The sequence below is a fragment of the Centropristis striata genome, chromosome 20, assembly GCF_030273125.1.
Source record: "Centropristis striata isolate RG_2023a ecotype Rhode Island chromosome 20, C.striata_1.0, whole genome shotgun sequence".
Taxonomy (NCBI): Eukaryota; Metazoa; Chordata; class Actinopteri; order Perciformes; family Serranidae; genus Centropristis; species Centropristis striata.
Genome location: NC_081536.1, coordinates 19,780,294 through 19,805,102, shown reverse-complemented (window position 1 = coordinate 19,805,102; position 24,809 = coordinate 19,780,294). Strand labels below are relative to the sequence as shown.

At 39.6% G+C, this 24,809-nt stretch overlaps 3 protein-coding genes across 5 annotated transcripts in view; 1 reads left to right on the top strand and 2 right to left on the bottom strand.

The window, feature by feature from the left end:
• The window catches only part of camkmt (calmodulin-lysine N-methyltransferase), a 115,104-nt gene extending 108,387 nt beyond the window's left edge, over nucleotides 1-6,717 (bottom strand). The window contains exons 1-4 of the mRNA XM_059359040.1: nucleotides 6,625-6,717; nucleotides 5,954-6,146; nucleotides 4,495-4,667; nucleotides 3,718-3,782 (exon numbers count right to left, since the gene is read on the bottom strand). Of these exons, the coding sequence (XP_059215023.1) occupies nucleotides 3,718-3,782; nucleotides 4,495-4,667; nucleotides 5,954-6,115 (400 nt within the window). The 5' untranslated portion in view covers nucleotides 6,116-6,146; nucleotides 6,625-6,717. The remainder of the gene's footprint in view (nucleotides 1-3,717; nucleotides 3,783-4,494; nucleotides 4,668-5,953; nucleotides 6,147-6,624) is intronic.
• On the top strand, nucleotides 6,120-15,393 carry prepl (prolyl endopeptidase like). 3 transcript variants are annotated; one of them, XM_059359038.1, is made up of 16 exons: nucleotides 6,120-6,519; nucleotides 6,791-6,836; nucleotides 7,733-7,861; nucleotides 7,964-8,030; nucleotides 8,243-8,423; nucleotides 8,554-8,639; nucleotides 8,747-8,873; nucleotides 8,951-9,167; nucleotides 9,361-9,552; nucleotides 10,043-10,255; nucleotides 10,464-10,639; nucleotides 10,827-11,043; nucleotides 12,718-12,867; nucleotides 13,363-13,489; nucleotides 14,494-14,582; nucleotides 15,157-15,393. In XM_059359038.1, the coding sequence occupies exons 4-16, from the start codon at nucleotides 8,015-8,017 to the stop codon at nucleotides 15,232-15,234; spliced, it is 1,869 nt and encodes a 622-aa protein (XP_059215021.1). In that variant the 5' UTR covers nucleotides 6,120-6,519; nucleotides 6,791-6,836; nucleotides 7,733-7,861; nucleotides 7,964-8,014; the 3' UTR covers nucleotides 15,235-15,393. The 3 variants fall into 3 exon arrangements, with proteins under 3 accessions (XP_059215021.1, XP_059215020.1, XP_059215019.1); XM_059359037.1 differs by having other exon boundaries at nucleotides 6,120-6,627; XM_059359036.1 differs by having other exon boundaries at nucleotides 6,120-6,836.
• On the bottom strand, nucleotides 15,331-24,371 carry slc3a1 (solute carrier family 3 member 1). Its single transcript, XM_059359039.1, has 10 exons — nucleotides 23,791-24,371; nucleotides 22,400-22,579; nucleotides 22,128-22,273; nucleotides 21,908-22,033; nucleotides 20,769-20,888; nucleotides 18,158-18,282; nucleotides 17,558-17,759; nucleotides 16,516-16,698; nucleotides 16,019-16,144; nucleotides 15,331-15,909 (listed from the first exon to the last, which is right to left on the bottom strand). Exons 1-10 carry the CDS (start codon nucleotides 24,185-24,187, stop codon nucleotides 15,478-15,480), a joined length of 2,037 nt encoding a protein of 678 aa, XP_059215022.1. The 5' UTR covers nucleotides 24,188-24,371; the 3' UTR covers nucleotides 15,331-15,477.
• Nucleotides 24,372-24,809: the final 438 nt, after the last annotated feature.

Genomic DNA, 24,809 nt, shown 5'->3' with positions numbered 1-24,809 from the left:
AATTGTGGAACTCACTGCCTCTGAATTTCTATATATATGGCAAGATCTATGTATTTTTAAATGAAGTAAGATCTATCTTTTCATTTTGAGAAATTATCTAACTTTAGTTTTTCAAATTTAATCACTGGTTTAATTCTTATTTTTATCCCTGGTGTTTGCGTTTATTTTATTATATTCTACTGACTTTTATATCTTTATTATCTCTCTTTTTTTTTGCTTTACTGTTGTCATTTTTAGTTTAGTGTGTTGTTTTTAAAGTGCTAGATTAATAGGGGTGAGTTAAGAATACAAATAATGATGTAATCATTAAAATATCTAATAAAATATTCCAGAAATTTTCATTTTCATTAATAGCATTTTATATATACACTAGTGATTTTCTAGAATATATACACCACTGTGATATTGGCATACCATGTCATCAGAGATAATATTAAGACACACTGTCATACAGACCAGAGCAAACCTGACCAAATAGAGGATAATTTAGACAAACTTGTCACTCAAATCATTAGAACCTTCACTTGGGTTCGTCAGTTTTACTTTTTATGGTATAATACTTGTATTTATACTTAATTGTGACCAATTAGGTTTTTCTAAACAAGTGCATGCCCTGTGCTACAGCGCCTACTGATATACACAACATGCAATGGGCTGTAAATGATGCCAGTGTTCTCCATTATATAACAACCCTTGTTTATTTCTTAAAAAGAAATAAAATGCTGATTAGGTTTGTCCAGAAGTGCCCTTATATCCCAGATATCTATGTATGTTGTCGGAGTCTTCTCTGGATATGATGTCATCCCTAAGTTACACTCTCTATTCCCTAAAACATCTTCATTGAGACTCCTTTCCTGCTCATCTGGTTTTGAAATGAAACCATTGACTCCAGCTTATCGTCACCTTAAGAAACAACATATTGTTCACATACGTGCACAGTGGTGGGACAAACACAATGGCCGGCAGAGAGAGTCATGCTGAGAGGGGGGTAGCAATTTTAAGCTGAGTCCACACATTTTGGACGCAGTGGGCTAATCCGGCCAGGCTTTTTAGCCTGCTATTCAGGAGGACAAGGACCCCTAGGATTTGGGCTTGTCCACACCTCAGGGGTGGGGGATTATCAAGATAGCAGGAAAGGTGGGTGAGGGTGTGATGGTGGGCAAAGTGAATATGTGTTCATTAGAGACGGTGTGGATTTTTTGCAAGAGCATAAGTGTGTGGCTGTAAATCTTTGAGAGGAGCACACATTAGTAGGTGTGAGCGTGTGTTTTAGTGTGTGTGCGTGTGTTTGTGTATTTAGAGGGGTTTCTCCCATCCCAAAAAATATACCCCAGAGCTCTGACAGGGTCACCTCTGGGCCTTTCAGAGCCTCCTCTCAACCAATCCTAATTGATCTCACGCATTACTAGTCCCAAACATGGATGGAGAACAGGAGGGAGATGGCTGGCTCATTGTTTGAGGAAAGAGGTCCCGTTGCTAGTGGCTCTCCACTCCTTACACACACACACACACACACACACACACACACATACACACACTCCACCTCTGGCATGCCCACCCACCATCTCCCCTTCTCCCCCCTTTCTCTTCTCCCCACCTTTATGCTCTCATCTCCGGCTGTGCTAATCCACCAGCCAAGTCAGGAACTCAGTTACCCATCTGGCCAAGCACGACTCCAGCTGAGAGGAGAGAGGGATGGAGGAGGTGAAAGGAAGAAAAGGGAAAAATGGTAATAGAGGTAGATTGAGAAAGAGGGATGAGGGGGTATACTGTAAGGAGATGTCTGGTGTGAGGGAAGAGAAATGACAGAAAGGTCTGTGGAAAGAACACGCGTTCTGAAAATCACAAACCTCACAGTAGAAGCTGCTGGAGTGCCACAAGGCAAAAACATGATGACCTCTTCATTATCACTCCCCAAAGAAAAAAGTATTGATCCTATTGTCTACTCGTAGAGAAAAGGAATTAACCATTCTAGCAGGTTGGAATGAGAGCTGCCACTGAGATCTGTCATGACGTATATAGTCTGATCCCTGTGTGCAATGAAGTAGCCCCTAGCCATGACCTTCACCTCTGACCCTGACTCCTGTGGAGCCATCTGGCTGGTTAACGCTAACCTGTGACCTTTGTCATAACCCATCACATGCCTGTATGCTGGACCTACAATGAAAGAGGTATATAATGACTTGAAAGGGGTCACTTCTAAGTATTGTGTCAGTGGAGCTGGTGTGTGAAGCTGATGAACCCATTTTTTATGATGATTTAACATGATTACTCACTGACTGAATCATGCATTTTCAGAATCAAAACATGTCTCTTTAACAGTATAATTAAACTGAAAAACAAATTTCAAATTATTTGAAATAGTTGATAAATAAATCAAATGATGAACCCATTTTTATGATGATTTAACATGATTACTCACTGACTGAATCATGCATTTTCAGAATCAAAACATGTCTCTTTAACAGTATAATTAAACTGAAAAACAAATTTTAAATTATTTGAAATAGTTGATAAATAAATCAAATGACTAATATAATAAATTAATATTTACATTTAAAATACACAATAAGTAACATGAAACCAAAAATAACAATTCATTTGATCAAGATAAATAAGACCAATTATGTTATAACATAACATGTTATATTATGTTTAACTTCCACAACCTACTGAAAACAACCATTCATTTAAAAATAGATATACAACATTTTGTTGAACTATGTTCAACCTATCCCAGTTAGGAACCCATAAGTGCATCGCTGGAAAGAAAGGAAGCACATTAATAATATTATCTTGATTATCTTGTTTTCATAATTGTTGAAAGTCAACATCTTAATTTTAAAATAATATTCAATCAATCGCCCTGCCCTAGTGCTATCACATACTGGATGTTGTTGTGGTTTCCAATGATGCTTGTCATTGTTGCAATATTTTACACTGTTGAGATGCAGTCAAAGACAAATTTTATACGGAGTGTACGTGGAGCTATGAATTATTTGCAAGACTGCATATATTAAATTTAATGGTAATAGCATGTTCAAATCTTCGATTTCTTTGTGAAAATTTGTCTTGGACTGCACCACACACAGAGTGTATGTGCAGCTGACATAGCTGGTTACACTCATTCAAGCAGCAGTCATGCATGTTTGGTTGAAAAGACAAGCAATAATGGAAGAAAAAAAAACAGTAAAACTGAATTAAACTCAACCAGACTCAACTCAGTCAAGCTAAATGCCTCACAAAACCTTGACAGAATGAAGGTGAAATCAAGGCTGTTGTGTGAGGTGATGCTATTCCACTTTATATCATAGAGCGTGTGCAAACCCCTGTTTGTGTCATGCTCTTTCCTTTCTGCCAAACCACTCATCACTGTCGACTGAAGCAATAAGAAGACTGCAGCCCACTTTCCTTCTAAAGGACATCTGAAGGTAGTTGGGAGGAATGTGTACATGATAAATCGCTGTAGAAGCCACACTAGAGACATACCCCCATTCAAAAAGATGGAATCAAACCACCAGCATCAAACCATCAATCAAACACTAACAGCACACAGCATGAGAACAACCCAAAGTTGTAGTGTGTGTGTGTGTGTGTGTGGGTGTTATTGGATGGGATAAAAGCCAGGAAGTAGTTCAGGTGAAACAAACTGTTGTATACACACATATAAATAAAAACACAATGCCTTTGAAGTAGTAAGGTAAAGTATGTACTTACAGACATTACCGGTGTTGTCAAAACTCTTGAGCACTTCATTAACTCTGACAGGTCCCAGGTTATCCCTGAGAGAGACACAAATATAGAGGATCAATCAGCAGTCTGGGAGCATAACAAATTGTGCTTTATTCTTACAGACAATGAAACAAAGAATCTGACTTACTATTATAAACTTGGCATTGTTCCAAGGGGACAGTAACAAAAGGTGAACATGGATTTATTTGGCTGACATTAATGAGTTGTAGAACTGTTTGGCAAAAATAGCATTTGTTACATTCCAATATAAAAAGTATATATATTTCCGCAAAGCAATAACTATCTTTGGTTTCAACTTTAAACATGTTTTTCTATTACAAATATACAACATATTCTAACTTTTTTTGCAGAACTCGCATGCTTTTGTGGTAACTAAAAAAGTAAAATTCAGATATGAAAGAAGCATATAATCATAAATTCAACAACATTTGAATCACTTTACTTCAACATGTTTTCTGTAACATGCCTTAACAGCATGTAATGCAGTATGGTTTGTTACAGATTCACTCACAAAAAAGATTCAAGATAATTATAGGTAATATCATCACCTATGCTCTTTTACTCTAAATTATAAAAGCAGCATGACACCATATAAAACTGATCTATCACTTAATGAATACTCAATACTGACATTTCCCCCAACTAGTCTGATGTGCTGTGGTCATGAAATGGTCCTATGTGAAGTTTATCTGTACCAGAATAAAACTAGATATTTTTGTGCATTTATTCAAGAGTGTGTACCTGAGTAAGGCACTGTACTCAGGAAAGTAGACACTTCTGTACTCCACCCACTGGTCATCCGAGGTATCACTAGGGTCTTGTGTCAGAAGCCTTTTGAAAAGGTCAAACGTTGCAAACCTTCGAACAGACACCTGTTTGACCTCAGGAGTGTCCACCTGCTTCTGACGCAACACCTGTGAGAGCCAGAAACGTAAATAAAAGGGAGTGAATGGATTTCGTTTTCCACAAAAGAGCATTTCTTTATATCCTTTAAAGTTGGAGAAAGACTGTTAATTATGTGAACTCAACACCCAAACAAATACTGATTTACAAATGAATCCTCCCCCTTGCTGTTGCTGCCTTTGTCTTTATACATCCATGCCCTGTCTTCAGTGCATGAGTATGAACCATGAACACCCTAAGTTGCTAATTGGCTGGAGTATTGTTGTTTGGCTCAGTTTCTAATGGACCACTTTGTTCAGTTTATATCTTCTTATAAGCTGTAAAGTCTCAGCATTTTCAGAATGCAACCATAAATCATGTATTCCTGTTTTGGCAGCATGAAGTTTCATTCCAGTAGACACGTGGTCCTTTGGGAAAACCATAATATGCAATTGAGGCATTGTTTTAACAAATTTAACATCTTAATGTCTCATTTATCCAAAATGTCAATAACAATGTCATGTCACATGTTTTTTTCTGAGATGAATTAGCTGAAAGTTATACTGTAAGTCTGTGTTGTTGGAAACAGATTAAAAGAGAAAAGAGAGAGATATGAATTAATTCATTACATGACATAAGTTATATCTACAGCATCCATTGTATTCTGTTGGAATCTTTTCACAAAGAGGTTATAAGGAGGAAGAAGAAAAAAAAGATGGCCCCATTGCAGGGAGTTTTTCTTGTCAGCCGAGTGTAACAGTGTCTGTATAATGCCCATGTATGGGAAAAAAGTAAAAGCCCTCCTTTAGCAGGCACTGCTCTGGCATGAAAGTCCTTGTAGTACATGCAAAGCAAATCAAATGCTGTGGCTAGATTATTACTGGTGTCAAAAAACTGGTATTAAGATGAAAAAAATACTTGATTCAATTGCAAAAGGTTAAGGTTTAAGTTACACCATATGCTATTTTAGATCAGAGACAGATTATTGCATAAACAGACTGAAACAAGTATGTGACAAAGGCAATGTCCCTGTCCAAAATAGGAATACATTATATGTGAACTACATAGTAAAATTGTGTTCATAGTGTAGTAAAGAATAGCTTTGTAGCCAAATCTATAGGAAGAACACATGTCTTCGAGAAATTCTGGCTGCTATAATATGTTCCCATTACCCTCATTATTCTACAGATATGAGAGAGTCCAAAAACATCCAACAACATATTATTTGTTAGAAAATTCAACACATTTGGAAGATATGCCTGCGAAAATAGTCTAAAACCACAAGAGATTTGTGCGTTGTTTTGAGGCTTATAATAACCTGTCTCAGTAGAGTCCACCTGGCCCTTGCGACATCTGTAGTAGCACAGGAATCAACCCGGGAGCTGTGGGATTTAGCTGCGCAGGTGTCTTCATTTATATTTTTCCTCAGAGACGAAGCCGGCTCGGTCTTTTCTGCAGTACCGGTTGAGCCTCTCTCCATTTTATCCTCGAAGATACGGGCAGAAATATGTCTGTAAACAAATTTACTGGCTGTGGGGATGTCACAGTTATCGGTAGAAATGTAGCGATACAAAAATAAGGCTTTTTTTCTTGTAAAATCACACCAACGCAACAATGATCGTAGATATGCTTGACTGTAATCACCTGTTACACCCACAATGGATACATGCTACTTCCGTACACTTTTGGCATTCGAGACATAGCAATGGATGGTCGATACAATCGCGCCGGATTATGGATATAAACTGCCAGCTGCGCATGTCTGAATTTGATTATGTTAGTCTGACATGGCATGCTACGTCATCCACTACGGGCTTTGTTTAGGAAATAATGCACGTGCATAGAATTTCCTTACCGTTGTCAACCGTGACAAACGGCAGCAAGGTTGATTTAATTCACTTTATTTTAATTTAACAGAACAATAATACTATTTATTTGTCATATGAAACGTGTAAGCGTTTATTGTTGTGATGAATGATATTAACTTACCAGGTAGTGACAGTTTCCTACTTACACATATAATCGGCTATCATTCGTTAATGTAGCCGATTAACGGTTAAATGTTAATAATGGCGGTCCTCTCCTCCCTGCTGTGTTCGGCTCCGCGTCTCTTTACACCATCTCGGTTTCGTTTTTGGGATCTCGTCGTTTGCAGACGGATAACATGGCTCTCCGTGTCCGTCCAACGTTGTTACACGTCGGTAAGTGTGTTGTTCAATTAACGTTAGAGATGCTGTTTTTGCTCACCTCGGGCTCGGTGTGAGATTACTGACTGACTGTTAAGATATCTCGTCGATAACGTCAAGTCGTACATTATTCAACACGGTGTCTTCTCACCAGGCTGACAAAACTACTCTTGTCCAGAGCCACAGATAAGGGCAGAGGGCTGAAACTGAGCCCTTTTGGATGTGGCTCACTGCACCCAAACGGAAATAAGTTACAATGGACACACGAGCCTTACAATTACTGTAAATGCCTGAAATTTTCCAACAGTTATCTCCAAAAATTCTAATTGATTAGGTTACATTTACTCAAGTTCTGTACTTTTGCAAGTGCAATTTTGAGCTACTTTTACCACATATGTAACTTTATATTTCTACTTTACTACATTTAGCTGCCAGCTTTACTAACTTTACTTTTCAGGTCAAGATTTAACATGAAAAAACATGATCGATTTAAATTACATATGTTTATAAAGCAAACTACATACAAGTATATTAAGTAGTTAAAATTACATTAAATGACTTGCTAATTATAAGTCAGTTACAGTGTTGAAAATATGTCATGACATCACACTACTACATCACAATTCTGCCTATCCTTAGAGATAAATATCACATGAAAGAACTCTTAAAATCATTGTGGTGAATTTAGTGGTGGAAAAAGCTGTTGTTCAGTACTTTACAATAACACGTTTAACACAAGCAGGCTCCACAACACTAAACTATATTAACTTACACTTTGAGAAATAAGTTTTAAATAAAAGAGAAAATAAAGAGAAATATTTTTTTTATATAATAAAAATATTGCCATTTGCAAGGTTAGTAGCACAGTCTTAAAAAGTCCCTTCATAAATTATAAATATGTTTTATTCCAGGACTCTTCAAACTCAGCAGTTGATCATCTCAGTTCTGGACTTGAGAAGTACAAGGACTTGCAGAAGTATTTCAATAGGAGACTAAAGGCAACATACCGCAAGTTCTCCAACATACCTGATCAATCAGTGGTAAGGCCTGCTTTCTGCTTCAGGTTTACACTCATCCAGCTGTTGAGGCAATTGTTAAATTCCAGATACATTTTTCCAATTTCCTGTGATTTCTTTTGACAGATCTTTGGACGTCATCATGTGTATTTTATTGAGGAGGATGGCATCTACAGAATGGACCAGAGACAAAGTGAGCAGAAAAGTCTACATAGACATTTAATGAAAATAAATAAATAAAGAGGACAGGAGGCAAACAAAAAACAAGAGTGCGGAAGTTAAACTGCAGTTGCTCATACAACCCTCTTCCCACGTCTGCACCTGCAACTTTGTATGTGTTTCATCATTAAGAATAGTGTCGGCCCAACTTTTGTGAATGACTCAGTTTCCTCTTCCCATTTGTAGGGGAGCCAGTGCCGGAGCAGGTGCTTAATCTAGGACAAGTCTCTGAACAGGAGGAGAAGGCAGGATTTATTAATGAAGTGGGGAATCTGAGGATTCAGTGGACTGTCCAGAGAATACGTCTGTCCCCGCAGGAAAAGCATCTAGCTACTACACTAAAAAATTCATACAGAGGAGAGCTGAGGTGAAAAAAATATGATTAAACAAACATCCAAAATATCCTTTTATTTGGCAGGAATGTTTTTTTTTAAATATTATTAAAATTGTTACAGTTACTGAATGAATAAAAGGGTGATTTTCCTGTGACAATTCAGGTGTGTGCTTGTGAGGCTTGGAAAGAGAAATCGCTCTGTGGATCCCCCACATGTCATATTTACACTGGACAAAGTCTTCAGCTTTGGTAAGTTTTAAACATTTGAGACAATGTATTACAGTCACAATGACGGAAAAAGTGTACATGCTAAAAAAAGGATGTTTTTGTGTATGTCTGTGTCTGCATGAATGAAGAGTGGGCCACAGACGAGGTCCTGTATTACACGACCCTGGAGGGTCTACGCTGCAGCAGAGTGTTTTGTCTGGACCTGACCTCCAGTGCAAGCAGGATAACTTCTGTGTATGAGGAAACACATCCTGAGTAAGTGTAAGTGCTGTTACATCTAAGCTACCTCTGCTCCCACACTATCTCTAATTGATACGCTGACATCTCCCCAGTGTGTTTGTGGAGGTTGCCCTTTCCAGAGACCGGCAGATATTGAGCATCAACAGCAACAGCAGGACCAGCTCCGAGGTGCTAATAATTGATAGAACAACATCCCATTTAAAGCCTTTCCTGGTTCAGCCACGCCAGTTAGACCTCTTGTACCATGTGGAGCACTGGAGAAAGTGTCTGATTATCCTGGCTAATACAGGGCCTGGACAAGAATATCAGGTAGAGTTGGTACAATACACTTAAACACACACTCTTTATAGGGTACATACATTTAAGAAACACTATGTGGAAAGATAATACCTAAACCTCCCTACTAGCAAGTTGGTTCTGCTATGGTAACTCACACGAGGAGTTAGAAGATGAGAAACTGCTGATAAATAACTTGTTTTAATTCAAATTTTAAAAAACCTAGGTGGTACAGGCCCCACTCTCTGAGCCTTCCATGGTCTCCTGGGTGCCTTTGTTTGTCCCTGGCTCGGGCACTACAGTCAAAGACATGGATGTGGTTGGAAACCACTGTGTGTTGGTTGCGAGAACACCCGCCGGTGAACTTGTCCTAATTGGGGTCCCGCTGACCCATCCCAAGGAGTCATACACTGTACAGGTCAGTGTGACCAAAAACCTTTTCTTTCTTTGTATATTTCCTTAATTCCTTTCTGGCATGCTTTATATTAGTCATGTGATTTGCTCCTTCACCATTTAGCTTGCTCTTGTTTTTCTGAGTCTTTACTGTCCCAGATAAGAAGATTTGTTTGCACAGCAAGTGCATATTTCCATACAGCAACATACAGATGTACAAAATATGTGAAATATACACTCTGTCACATCTACACATATTTTTCTCTTATGTACAAATGTTTTATAACATTTTAGAGTTTAGAACAGATAGTGAACTGTTTGCCATGGTAATCTGACTAGTTCATAAGAAAACTGTGATTGTTGTCAATTTATACTGAAGTAAGCCCATTACAGTGGTCACAGTACAATGATAACATTATGCATTAAAACTGTTGCCACTCTATTCTGCTGTTGGGATATGAATTGGAATGATTGATCTACACTCATTCAATCTCTATATTTTGTTTACTCCCAAGCTCCCCTCCTGGGCCTGTGCCATCCAAACCAAGAAACCAGACATGGCAGCCCAACGCAACGTGTTAGAGTTCTCGATTTCATCTCCAGTCCACTTCCCAATACCCTGCAGTCTAAACCCTGAGGATGGGCTACTTTTATCAGGAACTGAAGATGGGTCCTCCCGAGAGAACCAGAGCAATTACACCACCACACGCTTAGAGGCCTGCAGCCAAGTGAGAACAATTGACATGCAAGACACATGCACACACTGAAACAGTATTCACAGGGAGGTTGGCATTTTGTATTCAGACTCAAGTGTCCATTGATAAAGCTTTTTTGGTACACATTCTGTCATGCACACATACACCTGAAACATATCAGAGCAGGTGATGACACATCTCTAAGACTTGTTTCATTATCATTAAACACTCTCTTTTGTAGGATGGTACTTTAGTGCCAGTGACACTGTTTCATTCAGGACCTGTGGAGGTCTTGAGTCTGGCCCCACTCCTGGTCCATGTCTACGGAGCTTATGGTAGAGATCTCAGCATGGAGTTCTGCCCAGAGAAAAGGTTCCTGCTGGAGCAGGGCTGGGCTCTGGCATACTGCCACATCAGGTACTGCATTACCTCTCAAGCATCCTAAAACTAACCTGATTGGCTCAGCAGATCATTTTGTTGTCAGAGCTATGCTTTGTGTAAGGAATACCTATGCTTGTATAGATTAGATATTGATGTTGTGCAGCAGAAAATTGCTAGCTATATAAGTCTGGAATTCAAACTCCTTTGTTTTTATAACTTCTAGAGGTGGAGGAGAGCGGGGTCTGTCCTGGCAAAGACAAGCTCGCATGGACAGTAAGCAGAGAGGAGTGGAGGACCTCGAAGCCTGTCTCCGTCACCTTTTCTCTTTAGGAGTCTCCTGTCCTCCACTTACTGCCCTAACAGCCTGCAGTGCCGGGGCAGTGCCAGTTGGAGCACTGTGCAACAGACACCCCCACATGATGCGGGCTGTCACACTGCAGGTACAGTAGTGTTCAAAATAATAGCAGTCCAATGTGACTAACCAGATTAATCCAGGTTTTTAGTATATTTTTTATTGCTACATGGCAAACAAGGTACCAGTAGGTGCAGTAGATTCTCAGAAAACCAACAAGACCCAGTATTCGTGATATGCACGCTCTTAAGGCTGTGCAGTTGGGCAATTAGTTGAAAGGGGTGTGTTCAAAATATAGCAGTGTGGCATTCAATCAGTGAGGTCATCAATTTTGTGAAAAAACAGGTGTGAATCAGGTGGCCTCTGTTTAAGGATGAAGCCAGCACTTGTTGAACATGCATTTCTCTTTGAAAGCCTGAGGACAATGGGTCGTTTAAGACATGGCTGATTAAAAAGTTGATTGGAGAGGGGAAAACTTATAAAAGAGGTGCAAACAATTATAGGATGTTCAGCTAAAATGATCTCCAATGCTTTAAAATGGAGAGCAAAACCAGAGACACATGGCAGAAAACGTAAGACAACCATCAAAATGAATGGAAGAATAAGCAGAATGGCAAAGGCTCAGCCAATGATCAGCTCCAGGACAATCAAAGACAGTCTGGAGTTACCTGTAAGTGCTGTGACAGTTAGAAGACGTCTGTGTGAAGCTAATCTATTTACAAGAATCCCCGGCAAAGTCCCTCTGTTAAAAAAAGACATGTGCAGAAGAGGTTACAATTTGCCAAAGAACACATCAACTAGTCTAAAGAGAAATGGAGGAACATTTTGTTGACTGATGAGAGTAAAATTGTTCTTTTTGGGTCCAAGGGCCGCAGACAGTTAGTGAGACGAGCCCCAAACTCTGAATTCAAGCCACAGTACACAGTGAAGACAGTGAAGCATGGTGGTGCTAGCATCATGATATGGGCATGTTTCTCCTACTATGGTGTTGGGCCTATTTATCACATACCAGGGATCATGGATCAGTTTGCATATGTCAAAATACTTGAAGAGGTCATGTTGCCTTATGCTCAAGAGGACATGCCCTTGAAACGGGTGTTTCAACAAGACAATGACCCCAAACACACTAGTAAACCAGCAAAATATTGGTTCCAAACCAACAACATTGATGTTATGGAGTGGCCAGCCCAATCCCCGGACCTTAATCCAATTGAGAACTTGTGGGGTGACATCAAAAAATGCTGTTTCTGAAGCAAAACCAAGAAATGTAAATGAATTGTGGAATGTTGTTAAAGAATCTTGGAGTGGAATAACAGCTGAAAGGAGCCACAAGTTTGTTGACTCCATGCCAAACAGATGTGAAGCAGTTATAAAAAACTGTGGTCATACAACTAAATATTAGTTTAGTGATTCACAGGATTGCTAAATCCTAGAAACAAAAAAGTTTGAACAAAATAATTTTGAGTTTATAAAGTCAACACGAATGCTGGGTCTTGTTGGTTTTCTGAGAATCTACTGCACCTACTGGTACCTTGTTTGCCATGTAGCAATAAAAAATATACTAAAAACCTTACTGTAAGCTGTTAAATCACCAAAGATCTGTGTATTTGTATTAGATTTTAGTGTTCTTCTATGTAAGAATAGTCTTTGTGCATGGGTTTGCTAATGTATAAGGGTTAAATATGGATTGAAACACGGTCTCCATACTCTGCCATGTCTACAAACGCACACATTCAAAGCCATCCCCTTTCCCTGTGTTCAGGCTCCTTTCCTGGATGTGTTGGAAACTATGGAGGATCCCAGCCTGCCTCTAACTTTGGAGGATAGAGAGGAGTGGGGGGACCCAGTAGGAAACCCAAAACATAGACTCACCATCTCCTCCTACTGTCCCCTTCACAACATTACCCCTCAGGTATGGAGAGTAAGACCATGAAAAGTGTTGCAGAATTTTTATTTGCATTGGCTTTTAAAGGGCATTTTGTTTTGTAATTTTTGAAGTATCTCTACTATGATTTCAATTATATTATTAGATTCAATCTTGGTTATGAGCTGCCAGGAAGTTTTACTGTTTAAATGTGCCCTGCAATGCTAATTGGTCTGTTCTGGTAGGTAGATAGTTGAAACCCCACTTTAAATTCCCATATTTTAAGAGTCAGCATTTGGATAGCACTGGCTCTTCTGATTGTTTTTCAGTCTCTCTGAAATCACAGGACCAGACACTTTGCTTGTTTAGTCCCTCTAATAGCTAATCTGTCATAAAAATGTACTGAAAGCCTCATAAATATTGTTTTAGAGGCTACAGAGGGTAATTAAGAATTAATCACTTTTTCTAAGCACTATATAGAAAACTACTGTAGGTTAACCATCTTTGTGTTTGTGTGTGTGCGTTTTCTATTGTGTGAGCTAGCGCTACCCATCGTTTCTGCTGACGGCCTACAACTGTGATGCCAGGGTTCCTCTGGCAGGTGTCCTAAAATACACGGAGCAACTAAAAAACGCCATTCACACACACCTCACCATGAAACCAAAGTCAGGTGCGTGCACACATACACTCTCACATACTGTCACAACGACTTATACATGTGCGTGTTTCTGTACATCTTTCTGTGTGTGCATTACAGGATGGATTTCCCACTTGTTCCCTGCATCCTTTTAGGTGTAATTTCTGCATCTTCAGAGGTTTTAATAGTTCAGGGTCAGCTCCCGATAGTAGTGTCAGTGTGCATGTCTGGAGAGGCAGCAGAAACAGAAGTATGGCTGCCTGTCAGGGGATGCCGCTAACAGCATTTGAAGTTCATAACCAAAGTATAGCATAGTGTAGGTCACCTTGTAGTATAGAGTGTGTGTCTGTGTGTCAGCTAATTGCTCTTATTTCCCCCTAGACAGGCTCTTTCTCCCTCTCACTTATAATCTGCCTTCACCACATTGTTGGTACTCCTCTTTACACCCCTCTCTCTCTCTCTAGCACTGCCTCCACTCTTCTTGTTTCAAATGCACACATTATCTCTCTCTTTCACCCTCTCTCACTTTTCTGTTGTTCGTACACACATACAGCTGGCAGCTTAAGTGTCTGTGTATGTGTGTGTATATGTCTCCCTAATCTGTCTCTCTCTGTTCTCCGGAGTCTTTGATAAAGTGCTGATGGCATAGACACATGCAGGCGGGTGGGCTGGCCCATTAGCATGGTAAAGAGATAGTGTATCAGAGCAAGAGATTAGACGCCATAGACTGGGAGCTGTCAAGGTCAAGACCGCACTTGTGAAACAGCCCGTACCACAGAGACAGGGAGGGAGGGATAATATGGTGGGGTTTGAGAAGAGGGAGGGCAATATCTGATAGGAGCTCGAATGAATATAAAGGAGAGTAAGGAGAGAGAGAGAGAGAGAGAGACAAGATTTGGGCTAACTGGACAGAGAAAGAAGGGGAGCAGAAAAAGTGGGCATACAGTAAGATTAAAAGAAGGTTTTTAACATCAGAGATCCTCTTCTCCCCCATCCTGCCTTTGACCTCCGTCTCTCTGACTTCTTTGTTCTTATAGAATGTGAACCAGCACCAAATGTAGTTCTGAATATCCAACCAGGAGCAAATCACCTCGGACCAGAAGACTTTGAGCAGATGTTGGAGGAGGTAATGCACTCTCTCGCAAGGCTGTAGGCTCTTAAAGGAATTTGAAGCTTTGGAAAAGTATTATTTCTTATTTCTTTTTTAGTTTTGAGAGTCAAGCTTTGTAAATGTGTGCTTCCAATTACATCTCTTAAAAATTGGTGAATTAGACACAAGCAGATTTATTGGTTTCATTTTGTACAAGAAGAAAATTGTTCTTAAATCCACTGAAAAGGAACGAAAAGTGACAATACCAATTTAAAGCCCCACTGTGAAGTGTATGTACCTACACAGAACAAGTCTAAATGCAATATTATCTTACGCGTCATAATCTAGTTTAAAAGGCCAGCTCGCCCAAATCACAAAAAATCAATCCCTTTTATCCCAAGAGGTTGAACACAGAGGTACATTTAATTGTTTTCTTATAAAAAGCTGCCAAATCCATGTCTGAATAATCTCTATTTTTTTCCAGAAGGCTTTGCTTTCTTAATTCAGCCCAACTCTGTACTGACATTGTGAACACTAACAATAGTTTTATCAGTGGAGGTGATGTGTGCAGGCTGAGAAATGTGTCCTCTGTCTTTTTTTCCTAATACAGGAAGCCCTCACACTAGCATTCCTCTACACAGAGCTGGGCCTGGACCCTCCACGGCCTCCACGCAAGAGGAGGAGATAGCACATCTTTCCAGGAGGCACTCTGGAATCAAACAAGAATGACCCAAACATGAACCATTACAGCATGGACGACAATGAAGACACAATGCTGCCAAAATCCTTAAAAATCCCAGTGGAAGAAAAGACATCAACAGTGAATGTATCTGCAATGGTTCTCTTTATTATATGACATGAATCCCTTACAGCGGAGACACCAAAGAAGAATCTTGATGATTCGATTGCTGCTGTGAAGCTGTTATTTATATTAGCATTTATAAAGTATGTCCATGACATTCAGATAGCAGGCTTTCTCAGAGACGTAGCACTGCTCAGGGTGGTTGGGGTTAAACTGAGTGTGGGAGGAGTACTGAATCACCAAACCTTCTCCTGCCTCTGTCAGGATACCAGACTTTTGAAATACCTTGCCATCGTTTACTTGGTTTGTACTCATCAGCACTTTCAACTGGTCTGGTAACTCCTGAATATAGGAGAGATCTGTGATGGCAGATTCTTTACCAAAGTTAAGCACCATGAGGAAAGCTCGGTCGAGCCCATCCAGCTCTCTGAGGTAAGAGAAAACACTGGCATCAGTGTGGACGTAGCAGAACCACCCACGCTGAAAGGTGACCTCTGACTGACGCAGGGTGTTCAGGAAACGGTACTGAGCCAGGACAGATGTTTCATCTTTCTTCTGGGCCTAGAAGAGAGAAAGTGGCATGGGGATACATGATATAAAATAAAACAACTCAAGCAAGCTCTGGTCAGATGTTCAGCTAGAGGTGTACATTTTTAAAGGAGTTCCATACCTCAACATTGATGCTTCTGTAGTCGGGGTGTACAGGCAACCATGTGCTGTTGCTTTTGTTGTTAAAGCCTGCATTCATGTCACCAGTCCACTGCATTGGAGAGCGCTGAGGGTCCCGACTGGCACTCTGCAGTGAAAGGACAGGAATCATTTGAGCACTTCAGCTTCTTCTGACAATGGATGTATATGGACACACTTTCATGTATGGAGACTCAGTTGCCATTATATTAGGTATACTAAGACGAATGCAGTCTCAAATACAACAAACCTACAATAAATCCAACTATCATGAAAGTAAATTGTTCAGTTTTGGTTGAAATTGTTATATGGAGATCGTGATTTAACATTATGGCCTTTTTCCAGCGTGTATTTTGCTGCAGTTGACATTTATGTCACTATTTATAGTCAAAACTCATTTGTCCTGTCATTTCATACACCTACTGAATTTGGCAGAGATTTTACAGTGAGTATTTTTATCAGTGTATGCTCAGTACTGACTGCATTGTATTTGCCAGCTGGGTCCTGTATCTGACTGTCTGTGACATTAATGTTCTCCATGCCGATCTCCTCGCCGTAGTAGGTGGTGGGCGTGCCTGGCAGTGTCAGCAGCAGCATGTTGATGACACGAATGTAAGTCTGACCAGCACTCGAGGCAATTCGAGGCTTGTCATGGTTTCCAACCTGATAACAGTGGAGGTAGAAGAAAGACAGGAATGTTTTTGTGACATGAGGATGAGATATTTACACCCTGTGTTATAAATAATAATGCATAATACAGTCCTGTGGCTATAAACATGGAAGAGAAACAGCCACTAATCAGACTTAGATTGACCCAGCAGCCCATAGTTATGGATAAAAGACTAATCTGAGGGTCTCAGCATGCACATCATGCAATGTGTTGCTCTTGCCTCCCCTCATCCTGAGAGAGCCCTGATTTAATATTGTGTGTTTGGTTTTTTACCATTATGATAGGAAACAAGAACATAATTTCGGTAACGCTTTATATTAAGGTCCTTGTTATTAATTATTTTTAATTAACAAGTAATAAGGCATTGTTCTCGCTTTAGATCCCTTTAGCTGTAAAAAGCATAGTTAACTGTTAACAAGTCCATAGTTAACTTATAATAGATGAGCAATAAAGTATATTTTAATATAAATAAGCAAATAAAAGATTAATAAAGGCATGGCAAAGACATAATGGGTGGGGGTATATATGTGTGTTTGTAATGCTATTATGAAGAATTATAAGATACTCATGAGGCTTTTATTAATGTTCTTATTATACATCTCTTATAGCCTGCTATTAACTGTATTATGATGCCATTATTAACACTTATATAGGCTTATAAACACACAGTAATGTTAATAAGCATCTTGTAAGGACTTATTACTTGTTAATTAATGGTTATTACAAGGACCTTAATATAAAGCGTTACAGACATTTCTTTGGAAGGCAGAATATTTGGGGTTAAACCCATTTTTATTCTCAATTTTAAAGGAGCAAAGAAACTAATATGTGAATGTGACCATGGTGACTCACCACCCAGTTGGGCCATTGTCCCTTGGGCATGTTGGCCATCCACAGATGGACCAGGTGTTGCACCCACAAGCCACTAGTGTTCTGAGGCAGGTCCAGCAAGTAAAAGTTAAAGGGGAAATCACTCTCTTTAACCTGCGGGGTGCCATAGTACATCATGGTCTTTTCCACCTCATGATAGTCATATGACTCCGTCACCATGAACCTGAAATTAATCAAAAACTTGTTTATAATAACATGCAATCTCATCCATAGAATGTCAACATCTAAGACTCTCATATATCCTTGTGACCTCTACTGAATTTCTCATTTCATTGTCCTTAACTAACTAAATGATCCAAGGCCAAAAGATAAATTTGTATCACACAAGGTTCTAGACAAGTAGAAAAAAGGAACAATTTTAGTTTGTGCTTTATCATTAAATTAAGCAATTCTTATATTGTTTTTTTAATGTACTATATGCCAGATCAAATGTACTTTCAACATATTTTTAGATCGTAGTGCAACTGTAACACTGGACAGGGCCACACAAATTGCAAATGAAAGATTTCACACATGCAATGCAATACGATAAACAGGACTGAAAATCAATGCATCCCATACCTATATCTTCCAGGCTCTCTGCTGTAGATGTCCATCTCAGCCCTCCACTCCCTCAGCAGGTCATGCAGGCCCAGCTGACTGGTGGTGTAGTCATGATGGAGGTCCCACTCTGAGGTTACAGACTCCTGTAGTGTTATGAATATAAAGAAATATGTGGTAATGTGGCTATTATTAGATTCCTGACCCACTAGATTAGTAGCCTTAGTGGTATACTAGTGTTGTGGATTTGGTTTAGGATACCAGTGGGCCACTTGGTAAAGCTTCCACCCTGAGATCACCAACTATAGTGGATTAAGAGAGCTCAACAGTATTTTCCTCGGGCCACTGGGAGTTGGGAGTGTTTGAGTGTTAAGGTTCCTTTGTCAGTCTAAAGCACAGGGTCCAGTCACGGGTCAGGGAGTTGGAAAAAAAGTAGAAACGAGATAGAGATAGTAGAGGCCAAGTGATACAGTAGGGGGCCATTGTTGCATGTGGAGAGTTGCGTACCTATCTTCTTCTGTGTGTTGGTAATCAGAGTTGTAAATGTGTAAAAGAATCTCTAAATCTGAATACAATTTTGGAGATTATTTTTTAAACTTAAAAATGTGATTTGCACGCATGGATTGAAATACAGTTGCACAACTTTTCACACACTGTACAAAAAAATAGTTTGAAGCTAATTTTATGAGTACATTTGTAATAGCCTTTATGAAAAAAGAGTTAGAAGACAGTCTTGTTGTTAGAAAAACAAAAACTTGTTAAGTTATTCTTATGGGGGAATCCAACCTGTTGAAAGCCCTGTTAAGGGACAGTGGCATGATACTCCTAAAAACTAACACCTAATGCGTATTTCTTTTTGTGTGTAAGAAACTCAAACACAGGGACAGCCAACAAACTCCCCACAGAAAGAACCAGGCCACAAACCTATCCACAGACTTAATCACTGAGGCAGCAGCATTGACCACTGAGTTGACGTGCTGCCACATAAGTGAACCAATCAGCCAACAGCCAGTAAACAAGTAAAGCTAAAATGGCACTAAACCACTAAAGCAATAATGACAGCACAGATAGCTGCTCAGTTATGATTGTCTGAATCATGTTCAAGGCTGTGGCAAAACTGTCAATATCTGAATAAACACACAGTCAATTCTTTATTGCAATGTTTGATTCTACTTTTTTGTAAACACATGCAAAGCACAGCTCGACACAGGTTATTATAGATGAGTAGTTGCTCAATGCAGTGAGTATACCTTTCAGTCAACCGTAAGTAGACGAGTCAGTCTCAGTATTATAGAGTTATTCTTCAGTGGTAAGTAAATCCCAGTGACTTGCTAATCCACCAAAATATGCCTCTTTTCTACTAATCTTTCCTCTGTAAGAAATAACTTCAGTCTCCATGGAACAAAAACTCTTTCTTAGCGAGCTTAACTCTGCATGAAGCATGACCCCTTTGGATTCCAAGACCTGTATTTTCTCCAGAAGGCTACAAGATGAACCTGACATTTAAGAAAGAGATAAATGACGAATGATACATCACGCACAGTGTGAACTCTCCTACTCAGCTGTTGATTATGTTCAACCAGCTACACTGGAAAGCACTGCTTCAGTGGAGCCGCTTCTGCCCAAAGAGCTGCTTTTATTCCTTTAAATTGTTAAAAATGTGGACTCTGACATGTCACTAGTTATATAATGCTCGAAAAGTAGAATCATAATATAATTGCATAACTGAATTTAACAACAGAGATTGTTAACTAAAACTGAACTTTGATCTCTTGAGCTCAGGGGCAGACGAGCTGTGAGGTAGTGAGAGCACAAAAGAGCCATTGTAAAAAGTCAAGTTAAACACAGACCTTTTTTCAGACATTAACAAAAAAAACATTCAAAAAACCCACTGACCTCCAGACGAGGGAACCACAAGAGCTGATTTCCCCAATAATTTCCCGGTTTTAGAACTCATTCCTGTGTCATACTATAAGGTTTGTGTTTAACACTAATTTAGGAGAGTTAGTTTGTTTACAGCCTAACATTTGCTTTTAACCTCCTGGCGATTGCATTTACACTTCATAAATTAAAACCATTGTTTATTTGTGAAGATGACATTGCTGAACAAAACATGTAAGTCTCACAAACTTGTTTCCCCAAAAGCTTGTTTTCGACAATTAAATCCAAATCAAATGGAAAAATCACATTGGCCTTCTATGGAGGGAATCGGGGCAATGCCAACTCAGGTCAACCCTTCAGAACTCGACAGAGTTTTTTATTCTTTAAGGACAGTGTCATGAAGTGGTGGTGACTGTCTCCTTTTGGAATTGATCCAAAATCATAACTACAACTGTGATGTAAGTCACTGAAATGAAATCTTATTGGAGCTGAGGCTTGTCCTGATATGGAGTTAAATGTGTAAGACCTGCTCTGCAATTTGACACAGTTCAATTTCAGCTGGCAGATCAGACAGACACTACTATCTTTGGTGGCCGTGTCGAGGCAATGTGAGGACAAACAGCTGCTAGAACTAAGTCCGCAGACATTGCTGCCTGTCACAAATAATGCCCATTAGAGTGAACAATGGGACAGTAGCTGAAGTGAACCGAGCGAGGTTAGATGTTATGAGGTGCTAAGAGGTGACACTCACTGGTGCTTTCTTTGGGTCCACCTGTGGTTCATCCCTCAAGTGTGTAGCCTCCAGGAGGTGCTTCACTGCGTCCATCCGGAACCCGTCCACTCCCTTCGCCAGCCAGAAATGAATAATATCCTAAAATAGAATCACATTTAACATCGATTAAACACACACTATGTAATTTTCTGCCGCTGGTGAGGTATCTCAATCAAAACAATAACAAAACACAGAGTTTGGTGGTGTCGTGAAGTAGCATGAGATAATGGGAGTTGTTGTCTTCTCCACAATTGCCATCATTGTGGCATCAGCTTCTCCCAGTTAGGATTACTTTAGTGCTCATCTTTCAGGAGGTTTGTACCAGCAACCAAATTATTCACAAAGGTCTCCTCCTTTCCGAAAACAACGGGCCACATTTTAAACCGGTAAAAAATAAAACTAGAATAACGCAGTTTCATTTTAAAAATAGGCCTTTCTCTGACGCTGAGGGGCTGCTGTTGCCAAGGTTTGCTCAAATTGTTTCTCTGATAACTTAAAATCATGACATTCAACGACTAAAATCCTTAATTCCATTAAAATGTATAGCTAAAAACTACAAAGTATCGTTAAAAAAACGTCTCAAAAACAGACAAAAAGTAATTTTATAAAAGCACCTGACAGTCAACCACAATGCTGATGCATCTGAAGAAGGGATATGATGCCATTGGCAGGCCACTAAATGAAACAAATTCTTACCTTAATTAAAAATTACAGATTTCTTGAAAATTGTTGGAAGCTTTTGGATAATGTAAATAAAGTTATAAAGTATAAACACTATAAACATGTCAAATATACACACAGGCACATTTTGTCTATCATTGTTGTACTTGGTGCTGTGTTTAATTAGCCATAACAAACACACAATGGTTTACTAGCTTAGGTAAATGTGTAATCAGTTGGCCTTCACACATTACTGCTACAGATTAGACGAAAGATTGTGGATATCTCAACAATCTAGGACAGTGGAGAAGGCAAACAGATGAGGACATCACTAACTAAGATCTCAGTATGAGATAGAATACACGAATCACTGAAAGGCTTTAGGAAAATGAATCAGTAGCAGAGATCATTTATGTGAGACACATGAGAAAGAGCGGTGTGTGGTCATGTAATCTTACAGTTATCTCTTTGCGGACATGTGGGTTTCTGACGTTCAGGTCTGGTTGCTCCTTGAGGAACTGGTGCAGGTAGCATTGTCCCCTGACTTCATCATAAGTCCATGACGAGTTCCCAAACACACTCACCTGAGAGAAAGGAGGAGGGAAACCAAGGAGTAGATGATTAGGAAGTGTGGACATGAAGAAAGTATTTTAAAAAATATCCCAAATCAGTACCAACCCAGTTATTAGGCTTGGGTGCGGTTGCATTGCAGTCGGTCCAGACGTAGTAATCCTTGTAGTTAGGATCTCCATTCCGGCTCAAGTTGAACCAACGGTGTCGGTCGCTGGTGTGATTGGGAATGAAATCCATGATCAGCTTCAAACCTGGTGGAAACAGAGAGAGATTAGTATGAGTCAAAGACATGCAATCTACCATTGTACTAAAACACCCAAAACTAGACTTGTGATGATCCACCATCAAATCTCTACCTGGGAAATTAAAGCACACACCTTGTCTGCGCATTTCAGCCAGAAGCTCTTCAAAGTCTTGCATGGTTCCAAAGAGGGGGTCGATGGCGCGGAAATCTTCCACGTCATAGCCGAAGTCTTTCATTGGAGAGCGGTAGAAAGGACTGATCCATACCGACTTGATGTTCAGGTACTGGAAGTGATCCAGCTGCTGCTGAATTCCTGCCAGACCAGAGACACCACAATGATGAATAGCAGTTCTGATATGGCCACTTAGTACTAAACTGTTTGGGGCAAAAACCGTGCAGTGTTTTTTAATGCGGATTGGCATGCAATCTCCAAACTGTCAAAGGTTTTCTGTATGAAATCACAGCATGGTCTTTTATGTGGTGTTAATCAAGGTCTTGCTGTCTTAGAGGAATTTTTGACTAGTTTTTAATAGATTCTTCAAAGATCTAGAATCTATCAAAATAGTCTGTTGACCCTTATCCTATAAGATAGCACTATCACGCTTTAAATGAATAAATCAATTAAATAAAATATATTTAAAAAACATAGTAATATCCTTACATTTCACTCATTAAGTCTATATGTGAGTGTGACTCATGAGTCAACTAATGTGAGTTTTTAGTCTTTAAACTTAGCCTATACCACTATTTCTTAAAATACATTTGTTTAATATTGAGGAGATATAAAGTGGCTGGAACTTGTTGACTGTTCAATAGTTAATAGTTAATCGTTCTACCTCATATTTTTGTGTGCCTGGAATGCCTCTCTGTTCAATTTGTATTTTTTAATGGTGAAATAAAGTCAACGATTAACTCGTGTTTTATTTAAACCTTTTAAGACAGTGGTAACGTTGCCTGTAAGAAGTGATACATTTTGGGCTTCGCACTGTATAATGAACCATCAAGTATAGATTTATAAATATCAATACAATATTTAATTGATTTTAGTTCTGAAACTTTTCCAGAAGGTTAAAGTGCCTACCCAATGAACTAATTACAACTATTTAAAATGATGAGTTTTTCAGAAACTGGCAACCCAAACGTCCTGTGTGTCTTAGTCATGATAGAGCTATATATAAACTGGAGATAATGTCAAATATATTTAGTAAATATATAGAACTAGATATTATCCTCATTTTACCTGTTATATGTTATATTTGCAACCTGTGTTCATATTTGCAACATGTACTGTACATTTCTGTGTGTGAAATATAATTTTCAAGATCATATTTTATGTTTTCCTTTGTTTCGTTTGGGTTCAAAATGTTTGATCAAGTAAGTCAAAGATTAAAAATGAATTATCAGGACATAGGCCTATAGGTGAGGTTGCGCTGGGGGAAAAAACAGATTTTTTTTTTAACGGACATAATAGCCCAAGATTTCAGAGGGTTAAGAAAAAGAAATGCGGGGTCAGGGGCGTCTTACCTTTGAGGTCTCCGACCCCATCTCCGTCAGAGTCTCTGAAGGAGCGGGGGTAGACCTGGTACACCGGGGAGGCCTGCCACCAATTGAGGCACCGCGGCGACAGCGCGATCACCGTGATAGTGAGCGCCACCAGCGCCAGGGTGCAGGCCACCATCAGCCAGAACAGGATCTCCCGGGGCACCCTGTACCGGGCCTGAGAGGAGTAAAGCAGCAGCACCTCCTTGGGCATCCCGGCGTAGGGCTTGAGCTGTGTGTACTCCTCAGCCGCGTCCGAGTCCAGCTTCACCGCGGTGGAGTCGCGCTTCTCCCCGAGGTCGGCGTTGACGGTGTCCGCCACTGAGCCACCGTCCTCTGCATCCTGATAGCCCGGGTTTCTGGTGCATTCACCCAGCTCCATACTGACGCTGTCTTTTCTTATTTTTTAGATTTCTAAAGAGGAGAACCTGAAAACAAACTGTTGTCCTCGCTCTTCTGCAGGAAGACTGACTGACTCAGAGCCAGTATTAAGCAATCTTACTGGTCTTAGAGGGTCAGAGTACACATCAACACACTCTCCTCTTTCTCTCTCTCACACGCACACTTGCACACACAGAAGTGCCACCTAAGGAATGTGGGAAACTGGAGAGCTGGCTGGGAAAGAGTGGAGATTAGCATTTCTTGTTGCAGTGTTGGCTGGAATATGTGGTGGGAAAAGTAGGTCTATCCCCCTTAACTTACTTGTGAAAATAATCAAAAAGTAAAAATGGTACACAAGCAAAATCACAGATTTGTATGACCAAAATATACTAAAGTATAAAAGTGAGCTAAAATATTTATCAAGCTTATTCAATTCTGAATCAACAAACAACAGCAGTCATAATTATTGTATAATATTAAGTATACACCTTCCTCAAGTACTCCAGCTTAAAAACAGTACTAGAGTAAACATTGCTTTCCACCACTTGGGACATTTGCTGTGTATCTACTATATCTGCAACAATACTATACATCAGTCTAATCAGTGCTAAACCAGAGAATAT

What these genes read in the sequence shown, in the direction of transcription:
- slc3a1 (XM_059359039.1), bottom strand. Translation starts at nt 24,187, where the DNA reads ATGGAGCTGGGTGAATGCACCAGAAACCCGGGCTATCAGGATGCAGAG. An exon ending in TGGGGTCGGAGACCTCAAAG is followed by an intron (nt 22,580 to 23,790) that starts GTAAGACGCCCC and finishes CTGGTCTGGCAG; the next exon opens with GAATTCAGCAGCAGCTGGAT. An exon ending in ACAGAAGCATCAATGTTGAG is followed by an intron (nt 15,910 to 16,018) that starts GTATGGAACTCC and finishes TCTCTCTTCTAG; the next exon opens with GCCCAGAAGAAAGATGAAAC.
- prepl (XM_059359036.1), top strand. Translation starts at nt 6,696, where the DNA reads ATGTTAATAATGGCGGTCCTCTCCTCCCTGCTGTGTTCGGCTCCGCGT. An exon ending in TCATACAGAGGAGAGCTGAG is followed by an intron (nt 8,424 to 8,553) that starts GTGAAAAAAATA and finishes GTGACAATTCAG; the next exon opens with GTGTGTGCTTGTGAGGCTTG. An exon ending in CTGGCATACTGCCACATCAG is followed by an intron (nt 10,640 to 10,826) that starts GTACTGCATTAC and finishes TATAACTTCTAG; the next exon opens with AGGTGGAGGAGAGCGGGGTC.